The sequence below is a fragment of the Delphinapterus leucas genome, chromosome 4 (assembly GCF_059928025.1).
Source record: "Delphinapterus leucas isolate spDelLeu-1000000601 "Yukka" chromosome 4, BTC_Dleu_Yukka2, whole genome shotgun sequence".
NCBI lineage: Eukaryota > Metazoa > Chordata > Mammalia > Artiodactyla > Monodontidae > Delphinapterus > Delphinapterus leucas.
In genome coordinates this window covers 49,345,603-49,360,183 of record NC_143132.1, presented here as the reverse complement: position 1 = coordinate 49,360,183, position 14,581 = coordinate 49,345,603, and the positions used below count along the sequence as shown (strand labels likewise).

At 43.0% G+C, this 14,581-nt stretch overlaps 1 protein-coding gene across 5 annotated transcripts in view; it reads right to left on the bottom strand.

Moving 5' to 3' along the window:
* Positions 1 to 14,044, bottom strand: part of NFKBIZ (NFKB inhibitor zeta) — a 163,286-nt gene extending 149,242 nt beyond the window's left edge. For 2 of the 5 annotated variants that reach the window (XR_016392985.1, XM_089910503.1), the window contains exons 1-11: positions 13,461 to 14,044; positions 10,959 to 11,098; positions 10,406 to 10,436; positions 10,180 to 10,283; positions 9,286 to 10,082; positions 8,250 to 8,355; positions 7,714 to 7,860; positions 7,458 to 7,521; positions 6,998 to 7,167; positions 5,999 to 6,109; positions 5,701 to 5,868 (exon numbers count right to left, since the gene is read on the bottom strand). Coding sequence is in view for 4 of the 5 variants with exons in the window: in XM_089910503.1 (XP_089766629.1) it covers positions 5,701 to 5,868; positions 5,999 to 6,109; positions 6,998 to 7,167; positions 7,458 to 7,521; positions 7,714 to 7,860; positions 8,250 to 8,355; positions 9,286 to 10,082; positions 10,180 to 10,283; positions 10,406 to 10,436; positions 10,959 to 11,098; positions 13,461 to 13,749 (2,127 nt within the window). In the remaining variant the exon portion in view is untranslated. Of the gene's footprint in view, positions 1 to 2,224; positions 3,397 to 5,618; positions 5,869 to 5,998; positions 6,110 to 6,997; positions 7,168 to 7,457; positions 7,522 to 7,713; positions 7,861 to 8,249; positions 8,356 to 9,285; positions 10,083 to 10,179; positions 10,284 to 10,405; positions 10,437 to 10,958; positions 11,099 to 13,460 lie in introns of those variants that run through there. The other 3 variants (XM_089910504.1, XM_022593829.3, XM_089910506.1) reach the window with 3 other exon arrangements.
* Positions 14,045 to 14,581: the final 537 nt, after the last annotated feature.

Here is a 14,581-nt window from a genome sequence, read left to right as displayed (position 1 = left end):
CCCCGAATAGCCAAAGCAATCTTGACAAAGAAAAATGGAGCTGGAGGAATCGGGCTCCCTGTCTTCAGACTATACTACAAAGCTACAGTAATCAAGACAGTATAGTACTGGCACAAAAACAGAAATATAGATCAATGGAACAGGAAAGAAACCCCAGAGATAAACCCACACACATATTGTCACCTTATCTTTGATAAAGGAGGCAAGAATATACAGTGGAGAAAAGACAGCCTCTTCAATAAGTGGTGCTGGGGAAACTGGACAGGTACATGTAAAAGTATGAGATTAGATCACTTCCTAACACCATAGACAAAAATAAGCTCAAAATGGATTAAAGACCTAAATGTAAGGCCAGACACTATCAAACTCTTAGAGGAAAACATAGGCAGAACACTCTATGACATAAATCACAGCAAGATCCTTTTTGACCCACCTCCTAGACAAATGGAAATAAAAATAAAAGTAAACAAATGGGACTAAATGAAACTTAAAAGCTTTTTCACAGCAAAGGAAACCATAAACAAGACCAAAAGACAACCCTCAGAATGGGAGAAAATATTTTCAAATGAAGTAACTGACAAAGGATTAATCTCCAAACTTTACTAGCATCTCATGCACCTCAATAACAAAGAAACAAACAACCCAATCCAAAAATGGGCAGAAGACCTAAATAGACATTTCTCCAAAGAAGATATACAGACTGCCAACAAACACATGAAAGAATGCTCAACATCATTAATCATTAGAGAAATGCAAATCAAAACTGCAATGAGATATCATCTCACACCAGTCAGAATGGCCATCATCAAAAAATCTAGAAACAATAAATGGATAAAGAAGATGTGGCACATATATACAATGGACTATTACTCAGCCATACAGAGAAATGAAATTGAGCTATTTGTAATGAGGTGGATAGACCTAGAGTCTGTCATACAGAGTGAAGTAAGTCAGAAAGAGAAAGACAAATACCGTACGCTAACACATATATATGGAATTTAAGAAAAAAAAATGTCATGAAGAACCTAGGGGTAAGACAGGAATAAAGACACAGACCTACTGGAGAACGGACCTGAGGATATGGGGAGGGGCAAGGGTGAGCTGTGACAAAGCGAGAGAGCGGCATGGACATATATACACTACCAAACGTAAGGTAGATAGCTAGTGGGAAGCAGCCGCATAGCACAGGGATATCAGCTCGGTGCTTTGTGACCGCCTGGAGGGGTGGGATAGGGAGGGTGGGAGGGAGGGAGATGCAGGAGGAAGGAGATATGGGAACATATGTATATGTATGGCTGATTCACTTTGTTATAAAGCAGAAAGCAACACACCATTGTAAAGCAATTATACCCCAATAAAGATGTTAAAAAAAAAATCTAGAAACAATAAATGCTGGAGAGGATATGAAGAAAAGGGAACACTCTTGCACTGCTGGTGGGAATGTGAATTGGTACAGCCACTATGGAGAACAGTATGGAGGTTCCTTAAAAAACTAAAACTAGAACTACCATATGACCCAGCAATCCCACTACTGGGCATATACCCTGAGAAAACCATAATTCAAAAAGAGCCATGTACCAAAATGTTCATTGCAGCTCTATTTACAAGAGCCAGGACATGGAAGCAACCTAAGTGTCCATCAAAAGATGAATGGATAAAGAAGATGTGGCACATATATACAATGGAATATTACTCAGCCATAAAAAGAAATGAAATTGAGTTATCTGTAGTGACGTGGATGGACCTAGAGTCTGTCATACAGAGTGAAGTAAGTCAGAAAGAGGAAAACAAATAACGTATGCTAACACATATATATGGAATCTAAAAAAAAAAAAAAATGATCATGAAGAACCTAGGGGCAAGATGGGAATAAAGACACAGACCTACTAGAGAATGGACTTGAGGATATGGGGAGGGGGAAGGGTAAGCTGTGACAAGGTGAGAGAGTGGCATGGACATATATACACTACCAAACGTAAAATAGATAGCTAGTGGGAAGCAGCCACATAGCACAGGGAGATCAGCTCAGTGGTTTGTGACCATCTATAGGGGTGGGATAGGGAGGGTGGGAGGGAGACACAAGAGGGAAGAGATATGGGAACATATGTATATGTATAACTGATTCACTTTGTTATAAAGCAGAACCTAACACACCATTGTAAAGCAATTATACTCCAATAAAGATGTTAAAAAAAATTTTTTAAAGAAAAGAAATAAAGAAGGGTTTTTCATGAATCAAATTTATTACAAAGAATTAATGTACAATCAAAGCCAAATACATTCCTCGGGGTATGCCAGAAATAAGCAAAATAATATTATTAGAATTAAAGTTACTAAAAAATTAGGCATTTTTTTTCTGAATGGTAATATGAAACATCATGGTACGTTATCATTATTTGACAACAGAAAACCAGTAAAACATGTTTCGATATTGACTTTTTGTTGTTCTTATAAAGGTAAAACAAACATTCCAACAGAGCAAGTAAATCATAAACTCTAGAAAGTGAGTCATAAAAAGGTGTTCTCTTTAACAGCATGCAATTCCCTACAAATAATGTATCTCATCTCAAAGCATATTTATAATTCAAACAGAGCTCTGCCAGCCACTAAAGGAACAACTCTCCATCTGTTTCATCCACAGAGATGGTGATTACACAGCTCCTCTGAATGCATATGATTTTTAAAAATAGTGAAAATCCACTTGTTCTTTTCTAGTTTATTGATTTACACATTTCAAATTTGGCCATGTTAATGACCAATGTACAAATATTTGTATAAATATTTTAAAAGACAAAAATAACAATTATATACAGTTTGCAAAGATCAAACTTTAACCATGGTACCCTCCATCTAGTCCAACGACTAGAGACTTTCCAACACCAATAACTATCAGGTACTGCATCAGGCCAAACGAAGCCTCAACACTACGTCCAGATTTATTTTTTAACTTCCAAATGCTTTCATTTTTCTTTAAAGAAAAAGTTTACAATTCACCTCCTTTTAAACTGGCAATAGCTACATAAGCAATGCCTTATGCCACAAATCAAAGCCTTCTCCTACCCAAAAGCTACTGTTAAATTGAAGTCAGTTTTACCACTCAGATTAAATTCAGAGGTCTAGATCCCAGATACCTGGGTATGAAATATTAAAATCTGCCAAGAGGAATTAGATATTTTTCTTCTTTTCTTTTAACATAACCCACTATATAATAGTGAACTAAATATGTTTGTTTCATAGAAACAACTTACATTTGCCAATACAGAGCAAATGGTCTATGTACAGATACATTAGGACTGCCTAACTGACAGTGAGTATTGCTGACCAGGCTCCCAGCCAATGGAGCTAATACGGTGGAGCTCTCTGCTGAATGGACTTTCCCTTCAGGATACGTCGGATCTGGAAAGGAAACCAATAGGATTTGTAAGGGTTTTTTTTTTTTTCTACGATCAAAGTACCACATCTCCTTCAGTTTCTTTGTAAGTAAGTATATGAAGAAATATGCAACAGTATGTGTCAAGATTTTAAGGGGACAAATAAAAATACTACAACTCCTTTTAAAGTTTACTACAGACCTGCTATAATGATCTTTGAGTAAAAGAAAGTAAAGCATCTCCATTAAAAATTATCTGAGGCCGGGCTTCCCTGGTGGTGCAGTGGTTGAGAGTCCGCCTGCCGATGCAGGGTACACGGGTTCGTGCCCCGGTCCGGGAAGATCCCACATGCCGCGGAGCGGCTAGGCCCGTGAGCCATGGCCACTGAGCCTGCGCGTCCGGAGCCTGTGCTCCACAACAGGAGAGGCCACAACAGTGAGAGGCCCGCGTACGGCAAAAAATAAAAAATAAAAAAATAATCTGAGGTTGAAAATCTCCAAAAGTTTAACTAAGACCTATATTCTTTTCCTAATCTTTACTGTTATTTGTGAGAACATTTAATATAATGCAGTAATCATGGTTATTATAATATCTCACCTACCTTGATGTCAGCCTCAACCAAGAACCGAGAGCCCACGTTACACACACAAGTAAACTATAATGCCCTTCGAGTCAAGATAGCTGTGACATCCAAGAATTAAAGCATCTGTGCATGACTATATGGATCACAGGAAACCCCCAGGCTCATTCAGAGTCTAGTAATTGATCTTATACCCCAGCCTGACAAATTTTATGATCTGTCTCTCAGCCCACAGCAGATAAGAAGCAACAAATTAGAAGAAAGAAGACTGGAGTAGGGGATGCAACTGACAGCTGCTAGAAGGAGACACAATGACCATGGTCTGACAATAAAAGCAAAGGAAAAGACCCTCCCTCCTCACACAGAGACACAAAAAATACAAAAGCAGGAAGGAGAGTAATCCAAGAACATTTAGCAAAGAGTCAAGCAGCTCTCCATGCTCAGTACTCCCTGAGAACATCACTCTATGACTGCACACCACAAACAGCAAACCAGAAGTGAACAGTGCGCTTAGGACTCTGCCATTTACTATTTAATGATGGTCCCTATGGCTGGACCCACTCTGAGTCCCAGTCTTCCCAGGTGAACCTTCACCCTGCAAAGTTTTCCTAACTATTAAGTGGTATAATATACAGGAAAACTCTACAAATCATCAAGTGATTCGTTTTAAGCTATAAAGAGCTCCACAAATATGAGTTACTATAATATTATGGTCATAGCGAGGGCTGTAAATCAAAGGCAAGGCTAAATTGCATTCCATATATTTTATTTTGTGATTATTAAAGTATGTAACGACCAACAGCCACAATCTCTTGTTTCCTCCAGGGAAAGAGTTTCATCAAAAATATTTCAAGTTCTTCCAAATGTATGGACACCAAGGGGGAAACTGGCGGTGGGGGGTTCGTGGTGGTGGGATGAATTGGGAGATCGGGATTGACATATATACACTAATAAGCATAAAATGGATAACTAATAAAAACCTGCTGCTTAAAAAAATAAATTAAAAATATATAAGTTCTTAAAAAGAGTCAGTTCTTGTTATCAAGAAAAGTTTAGTCATATGAAACTGTTCAATCCCCAAATATAATATATTGGGTTGGCCAAAAAGTTCATTCAACTTTTTCATAACAGCTTACAGCGAAAACTGAACGAACTTTCTGGCCAATCCAGTAGAACCATATGATGAGAAAAGCATAATTTTATTTAAAGTATAAAATATTTCTAGGTTCTAAATTATATAAATAACCTTCCCATTTTTTATTTAGGATCAGTTAGTAGATAGAAATCATTGTTAACAGCTAATGTTTACTGAGCAGCACCCACTTATGTGCCTGGGACTATTCTGAATACTCTATAAATACTGACTCATTTAATATGCACAATATTTGAAGGCTCATCACTTACTCACAAAACTAAGATTCTGTTTCTTTAGTGTGTGCAGGAACCTTGGTTCCTCCTCTTTCATCAACTTCCAAATGTCAAACCATTCTGACTTAGCCCAAACCCAAGTTTGTGTCTTGGAAGAAAAAGAAAGACTACCTGACTTCTGATCATTTGGGGTCCATGGATAAACCCTCATATTTCTTACTCTTCCTTTGGAGACAAAGCAACTGACTCTAAAGGGCTACAGTGACCACTGTTGAGACACAGATGTTGATAAAGCCCACCTGAAGAGTGCCAGCTGGCCCCTGCCCCTTATGTTTCGGAACAATGCCTCAAAGTATTTCTTCTCCCTTCTGTGGCCCTCACCTGTTCTCCCACAGGGCCATCAGGAACCAAATGTACTGGCTGTTCATTCTCCAAGTTCCGAGTACTTGGGTCTGCTCCCTTCCTCATCAACAGGCGGACTGCATCCAACTGTGTCACCCGATATTGCAGGCTGGCAGCAACATGGAGGGCGGTGTTTCCATTGTAAGCCTAAAGACAAAGAGACAAAACGACACCCATCAGGAAGGGAGACTTTCATGAAAGCAGCTCAAAAGCTTGAAGAAGGTATAAAGAAGGTTATTCCAAATCTTGTGCAGTTCTTGAACACTTCTAAAAGTACCTTTGCATTCACAAAAGACAGGCAACTGGGCAGTTCCAAAAAGAGGCGAATGAGTTCCAGATTTGCTTCTTCAGCTGCCAAGTGCAGCGCTGTGCGGCCACTTTTACGATCCTTGTCAAAGGCAAGAGGGGGAAAAAAATGAACATCCAGAAACGATGCCCTGGATATGCTTCTCACCCAGTCTCTCATATGTCTGGTTCACCCTTGGAGACTCACTCGGAGTGCCCCCTTCTCCACAAACCCTTACTGCAACCCAAGCTCCATGGAATCTCTCAGTCCTCCTAATTCCCTTTTATCACATCTACCCTTGTATACCAGGTGGCCATAAAATATAGAAACATAGACTATGCTGTTTTATCATGTGCTGTAATATAAGAAATCATTTACTGTGTATTCGCCTATGTTTCCAGACTTGGTGGCCACCCTGTAGACTTAAAATTAGCTATATCTCTCACCATTTCTACTAGACAGTAAGCTTCCCAAGGACCCAAGTGGCTTATGATTTAGGTATTTTCCCCTAGGGCCCCTAACTCAGTACCTCAGCCTTGTACACAGCAAATACTCAGCAAATAAACCTCAAATGTAAAGATAATAAAATATTTTCCAGTTTAAAAAACAGAAGATTAAGTCCAGATCCAACAACAATGAAGAAACCCTTACAAAATGCACTACCTTTAGTATCTGTGTATAACAGTGGAAGCAAAATGAAAATATCAATTTCAAGCATTTTCTTTTCCTTTCAAATAAAGACATTCGTTTCACAGCTAAATGATCTTTTGAATAATAATCCATAGATTAAAAGCAAATCAAGAAAGCAGATGAGGTGATCTTTTAAAATCTAAGCTTAACTATCCATACATTGCTACTCCATTAATTTAAAAAGATGGCAGAAATAAAATAAAAAGGGGGAAAACTTTTAATCTACACTTGGGAAGAAGGTCTTCGGCTATAACCACGTCTCTCCCACATCCCATTTCCAAACTCTTCTGTGAATTTTACCTTAGCTTCCACTGCGGCTCCCATTTGAATCAGACACTTAATTGTATCAACTAGGCTCTTATTCTTCAGCAAAAGCTCCTGAACTTCAGGTGAATGGGGCTGTTGATTTCTCTGGAGTTCGTGAACCACAGCATTGTGGGCCACAACTGCACAGTGTAGCGGGGTCAGGCCTAGAAAAAAGCATAAGAAAGCAGTGGTCAAGCATCCCATCAATTCTTTTAGTTGTTCTATAATTACAAACCTTGAGGGTGGCCTCTCACATGACCTACATATGGGCTCCACAAGAACTAGTAAGGTAATCTGAGTAATCCCTCCATTGGGTCTTAGTGCTAATTTTATCTATAGAATATTTTAGCTTTAATTACCTCCCTTCCTTATTGGTATTGAACTTAATACCCTTAGAATTAATGGGCCCCTCTCTCTGAATGTTTCTTCACCCAATAATGCATCAATCACTTACCATCATAGTTAGTTGACTCCAGATCCACAAACTGATTGCTCCCCGCTGCTCCCTTCTGAATTGCCTGCAGAATTTAAAAACAGACATCTATCAGCAAAAGACAAACTACACAAATACTTATCTACTACTGTTCCAAGAAAGGAGTAAGTCAACTCAAAAGAGAGCATTGCAACAGGCAATCTACATCCAACTCCTAATATCCAAGCTGTACCCCTTTGGCCCTATGGTAATGGGAGCCTGGCTCGCTGCCTCTTACCTGAAGCACCTGGGAGTGGCCCTTCTCAGCACAAACATGCAGGGGGGTTCTTCCCCAGCAGTCAGTCGTATTCACCTGGGCCCCGAGGTTCACCAGATCCTGCACGATGAGGTGCTGATTGGCAGCCACTGCCACCTGAAAGGCACTCTGTGGACATTCAGAGGAAAAAAATATTTTTTAAAACCCATAACACTATAGTAACAAAGAATATGAACCTAAACTAAGACTGAGGGGAGAAAACCCCACATAGAGAGAATAAATCCTGTTAATAAGCAATAAGATACTGTAACACAAGGAAACTAAAATAAGCTTAGGGTGCAGCTTTATTATACCCAGTTAGTCTTTGGTCAAATAACTACAAAGTTAAAGTTAATAACTTCAAGGTTGGCAGTGACAAAGTGTCAACATCCAGAAGTTAATATTAACTAAACTCTCTTGGTCTGGAACTCTGAAATGATCTACACATAAATATGAGACTGGCCGTCATCTTGTCCCCATGACCACACTTTGCCATTTCCCTCTGTCAAGATCCTCACCTGTCCATTGTGCTCTTTAATATCCAGCATGTGAAGCGCATTCATCTTTCTTGCAAGGACATAGGAAAGTGCCCTTCTCCCCTGGGCAACAGCAATATGGAGGAACCTGGGGAAAAACAAAAGGAAAAGAAAAGAAGTGAATTATTTATTTCACTAAGTTCATCCTTTTTTAAAAAAAATTCTTCCTTTAGCCCCCTTCTTGATATGTTGGTGTACTCAAATCAAACAGTACAGAGCATAATTTGTCTTTTCTGCTATGCTGACAATACATCTGAGTTGCAACAAGATGAATTAGGTTACCAGAAAAAAGAAGTACGCCAGGCACCATGCTGATTGCTTTAAATCCATTATTCTTAATGTTCATAAAAACCCACTGAGGGAGGTATTATCATTTTACATGCCCAGAAACTGAGGCATAGAGAGGTTAAACAACTTGCCCAGGGCTTCCCTGGTGGCGCAGTGGTTGAGAGTCCGCCTGCCGATGCAGAGGACACGGGTTCGTGCCCCGGTCCGGGAAGATCCCACATGCCACAGAGTGGCTGGGCCCGTGAGCCACGGCCGCTGAGCCTGCATGTCCAGAGCCTGTGCTCCGCAACGGGAGAGGCCACAGCAGTGAGAGGCCCGCGTACCGCAAAAAACAAAAACAAATACAAAAACAAAAACTTGCCCAACACCACAAAGATGTCAGAACAGATCAGTATTCAATCTACAAATCAACTCACAGTTGATCATGACCAACTAACCATGATCTAACTGATTTTGCTCTACAGACACAATCTATGCTAATCTTTCAAAACCAATTATTCAAAGACATGTACATTTTTATTAATTTAGAACAGGTAATTTGTTCAGCCAGAAAAAAAAAGGAAAACTCTCGCTTGAAATATGAGCTATCATTCTACGCCCACTAGTCATCTTGTTTAGCCAACCACTTACTCAGATCTAAGCTGGCATCCCCTAGAGAAATTCTGTGCCCACTATGTCCAGCAAGCATGGCTTACCAAATCAGCTCAATGAGATAAAGGGACATACTCACGTGTCACCATCTGCATCCTTTGAAAGAAACTGGTCTTGGGAGATATGTGCCAATTTGCTTTCTTCCTGTTCTACTTGCCACTGAAAAAATGACTTCCCTAACTGTGTGGTGTTCATTGGATTTCCGACGATGTTCGGGAAGGGCAGTGGTGTGTTTAAAGGGGCAGAGCCTGCATCATGCCTCGCCAGGGCCTCACAGGCACTGTGTGACATCATGTTGAAGTTCTGCACGTGGGCATCATTTTGCTGCTGAACGCTGGGGGCAGTCTGTGGGGGAACAGCAATATTCTCAGATTCCCTGGGACCACTTAGAAGGGATGCAAAACTTTGGTTCAGGCAGAACTGTGGTTCTTGATGTTTGAACTGTGGTTCAAAGATGTTTGGTTCATAGCTGGGGGACTGGGAAGTTCTGGAATAAGGACTGTATTCCAGAGCTGGGTTGTGGGTGTATTGCTGTTGCGGCAGCTCCTGCACGTTCTGGTTCTGTGAAGAATACTCGTACATGGAAGCCTGATCCATCATGTGTGGGGGGGAGCTGCTGACTTGGAAGGGTTGGTATTTCTGAGGTGGAGAGAAGACCTGCCCTCCGTGGAAGTCCTGACACTGCTCGTGGGGGGAGCTTGGAGGGACTCCCACAGGGTGCATCCAGCTAACTTGGACAGTGTTCAGGGAAACCAGGCTGCATTCATTCTTAATGTTGATAATGCTCTGAAGCAGATCAGCACTGCTGTCCTGTTTGGATTCATTGTGATGGACATCTTCCATGCTTTCCGCGGGTGTGGGTGTTTGAGGTGGCGTCTGGAAAGGGAGAAAAAATAAGTTGCGCACTTCCTTCCAAAATTATTCCAGGAATAATTTCCAATGGGTATTCAGAGGAAAATAGTGAGATACGTACCAAAAACTGGGTATGTAACAAAGCTGGTCTTTTGCAATCTGGTCCATCAGATGATAAATCAGGGCCTTTCCTTTTCCCACTATATGATACTGTGTTCTTCAATTCTATACCCAAGAAAGGAATATGGAATCTGTGATAATTTTATTTCACAAATTTTTACCCATAATCACACTACACTGTTTTACCCTACAGCCCCCATGATATTATAAATAGAGGTAACTCTTACCTGTGAATTGCTCTCTGTTCACACCTTGTGTCTATAAGGAAAAAAAGTTTCCAATTTAGTGTGTGATAAATGGTTTCCTGATTAACATACATCAACAAACAGACTTATCTCTACCCCTCTTTACAGTTCACCATAAACCTTTGACATAGCTATTCTAGCAATATTTATTTTCTATGTTAATTTCCATCCCATCTTGCAACTTCCCCCGTTTGCACTTTCACCTTAGTTCAACTCAGGTTAAGATAAAATTAATAAGGCCACTTGAGTTTTCCCTTTCTAGTCAAAATGTTCCATTTTAACTGAACCACATTAATTTCCTTGCCCCCAACTTGCCTTCATTTATTTATTCATTAAATTTCTCTTGCACACCTGCCAAGTACCTAGCAGTGGGCCAAGTGACAGCAATATAGCAGACAGCAGGACAAATGTGTTCTCTGTACTATGGACTTTGTGGTCTACAAAAGACTTCCCCAACCTAGGTTAGCAGAGAGTAATAACACTGACAGGCTAACCTCCCTATCCCCCAACCCAAAACAAATAAATTAGGTGCCACCTTAAAATCATCGACGGCTTGTCCGGAAGCCTTCTGTTTATGACTTCGGATGTGCAACAGGAGTTCCTTCACCGAGTTCTTCACGCGAACACCTTGAAAGGGTCCTCTCTGCTGCCTTCCAACCCCCATATGGGGCTCAACTGTTCAAAAAACAAAACAAAACAAAACATATCCCAATTAAGTGTCTTCACAGACATGAATATTAATAATCTCAAAAGCATCGCTATCCAACATGATAAAGTTCCCAACTAACAGACCGCAAAGCCTCTTCAACTCGCTTGCCTCATACCTTTCCCCACCAGGAAGCCTAATGAATTAAAGCTCATAAAAATATTGTTTCAGGGAACCCCAGAGCCGAGAGATAAACCCAAATTAATTCTCTGTCTCTCAGCCCTATCCACCCATGAGACAGGATCACAGATTTTGCCACCCTGACTCTCATAAATCTGTCATTATTCTAGACTTTTGAAAAACCTTGGGGGAGCAAGGAATAAATGATGAATTTTTAGCTTTTCAAACCAAAGGCTTTATGTCCACATAGAAATTTTAAAGTCTATCAATTCCACTCATCTAAGAAGGTACAAAACAAACTTCTCCCAAAGATCTCAATGTACCAAAGCCTAACATTTAACAATGTCTCAGTTTATTATTTCCCTCAGTTCAGCTACGCCAAGAAAGCTACCTAAATTCACTGAGCTTAAACACCTTTCCACATATGCACACAGGGTTTCCCCTCACCGACTGTTTTTGATCACATAGGCCTTCTAAGTAGAAAGGAAATAATCTCATTTCATATTTAAGCTTTAAAATACACTTTAAAATGCAGTACATGAGGGCTTCCCTGGTGGCGCAGTGGTTGAGAGTCCGCCTGCCGATGCAGGGGACACGGGTTCGTGCCCCGGTCTGGGAGGATCCCACATGCCACGGAGCAGCTGGGCCCATGAGCCATGGCCGCTGAGCCTGCGCGTCCGGAGCCTGTGCTCCGCAACGGGAGAGGCCACAACAGTGAGAGGCCCGCTACCGCAAAAAAAAAAAAAAAAAAAAAAAAGCAGTACATGAGTACAGCATTCTACTCGGACCACTACTATGTCACAATCTCTTGAGATGAGCTGAACACAAAGTAAACACACAAAGAGTCAGGAAATGAATAATTCAGCAACCCCATTGAGAATGGAAAAAAATAAGATGGGACAAAAAACAAGGCATAATTTTAAATATATAGATATATACACACATATATATATATATAATCAAATACATGAGAGAAACAACTCAATGATAGAGCAAACTAAACACTAGTTAGTTTTATGTTTAAGTCTAAGAATATCTTGCCAGAATCTAACACGGCATTTCTCTGGAATGACAGTAGTTAATAACTCAACGTCACAGGGAGAAAAATTCAGTTTCAGAAATCCCCTACGGTGAACCAAAGAACTAACAAAATAGTTTCAGCCAGATGAAGGCCAAATGTGGAGGAAAAAAAGGGTCTAAATACACACACAATTTTGGCATTTGCTACACACTTAACATACAGGAAGCATGTTATACAACCGAGTGGTTTAAATCACTTTTTTAAATAAAAATGACAAATCACATATTAAACTAAAACACAAGCAAAAAACAGGAGTGGCCAGCCGTGGGGAATACCTCAAAGAGAACGCTCTTTAAAATCATGCTGAATAGATTTTCCAAAATTTGAGATTATCTAGACGTTCTTTGGTTCACCTACAGCGGCATCCTGTTTTCCCCCAAATTACGCAACTCCGTTCATTAAGAAAAGAAGCTAACAATTCACAGCCGCAGAACGGAAACGTTACGCCTTTCTCTGCTACAGACGGTTCAACCATTCTAAAGCACACAAAACAAAAACCGAAGAAATTCTGGGCAGACTTCGGAAAATCACAGACTCAAGGTATAAACCGGTTTTCAGTCCAGCTTCACCTTACATCTTAATAATATCGGTTTCTTTTCTTTATAAAGTCCTTTTACTTAAAATTTCCACAAATACGTACTTAGAAAGAAATAAATCACGACCTTCAACCCAGTACCCAAACCCTTATCGCCGGCTACAGCCTTTCACTAAAACAGCCACAAGAAAAAGGTACACCTACATCAGATCCAAAATCTCGCCATAGTATGTGAATTATACCTTAAGAAAAGTGTTTTTTTTAAATAAGAGAAAACCCAACGTGGTCCATTCCCCCCACCCGAAGTCAGAGCTGTGTGTTTCAAGTTACCAGGCCAGCTAGAAGGCGCCCAGATTTCACGGACGGTCAAAGGGCATCGAGTGATATTCAACGCCCAGCACGGGGCAAGGCATCCAGTAGTGGCCTAATAATAATGGCCAGTGTGATTATGTACCTCCGCTAAAGCAGGCGCCAAGGCCACCTAACACCTGGCCGAGGTACTTCGCTTCTGGGCGGCCCAGACCCCCCCCCTCCCCGCGGGTGGGCCGCCCCCAAACAGGGGTCCTGGGGCCGCCTCGCCGGGGCCGGTGGGTACCTTGCAGCCGCTCGGCACGGGTGCCGCCTCTCGGCCGGGACTCTACCGCCCCGCAGGAGGACACGGACGAGGCAGAAGAGAAGTCGGACGAGTCGGAGCCGGGCGAGCCGGGCGCCGAGGGCCCAGACGACGAGCAGCCGGCGTCGCAGGCGCCGGGGGCGGCGGCGGGTGGCGACGCGCCGTAGAAGTAGGCCAGGTTGAGTGGGCTGGTCATGAGGCGGCAGTCGCCGGCCGCGTCCAGCAGCCCCTCTCCGCCGCGGCTGTCGTCCAGCAGCTTGTCCACGATCATACTCCCGGGCTCGGTTCTCGGGGACCCCAGACACCTGCGCCACCGGTTCGCTGCGCGCGGCTGCCTCCCGACTGCGGCTGTGGCTGTGATGGGTTCGGGGACCTATCGGCTGGAGGACTGCGCGGGCACGGGCGTGGCCCCGGGCTGCCCGATTATTTAACCGGCCTTCGAGGCCAGGGGCGGAGAAAAGAGGCCACCGCCTTGCCAGCCTCCCCCACGCCCGGCCGGGCCATTGGCGGCGTCTGGGCAGCCTCCCGGCCCCTCCTCCGGATGCGCCCCGTTTCCAGTAAAATGTACAGGATGAGGCAATGTGCCCTCCGCCCTCGCTCCGCCCTCGCTCCGCCCTCCCGGCCCCGGCCAGACCGACCGGTTGTTTTCCTGCCCTTCACCTAGAAACCCCGATGGAACGCGGCCTCCTGGCCCTCGGACCCCCGACCCGACCGCCAGCCGACGGATGTCGGGGCCGGCGCAGCCTCGGCGCGCTCCCAGCCTGGCCTCGGCGCCCGGGAAGAGGGCGCGTGGCGTGGGCCTCGCCCTCATTGGGCGGCGAGGAGGCGGGAGGCGGCGGTGGGAACAGGTTGGCCTGGTTCCGTGGCGTAGGAAAGTGCTGGAAGGTGCGCGCCGCGCAGCCCTCCCGCCGCCCTGCGCCGAGCTTCTCGCCAGCCCCAGCCAAGGCGTCTCCCAACCAAGGCGTCTCCCAGCCAAGGCGTCTCCCAGCCAAGGAGTCTCCGGGAGGTTCTGAAAGGCCCGTCTCCTCTCAGTTTAGTAAGCGTTTGCCAACGTACCTTTTGGCCAAATCCCAAACTGAAAGAGATGTTGAAGCCATTTTTTT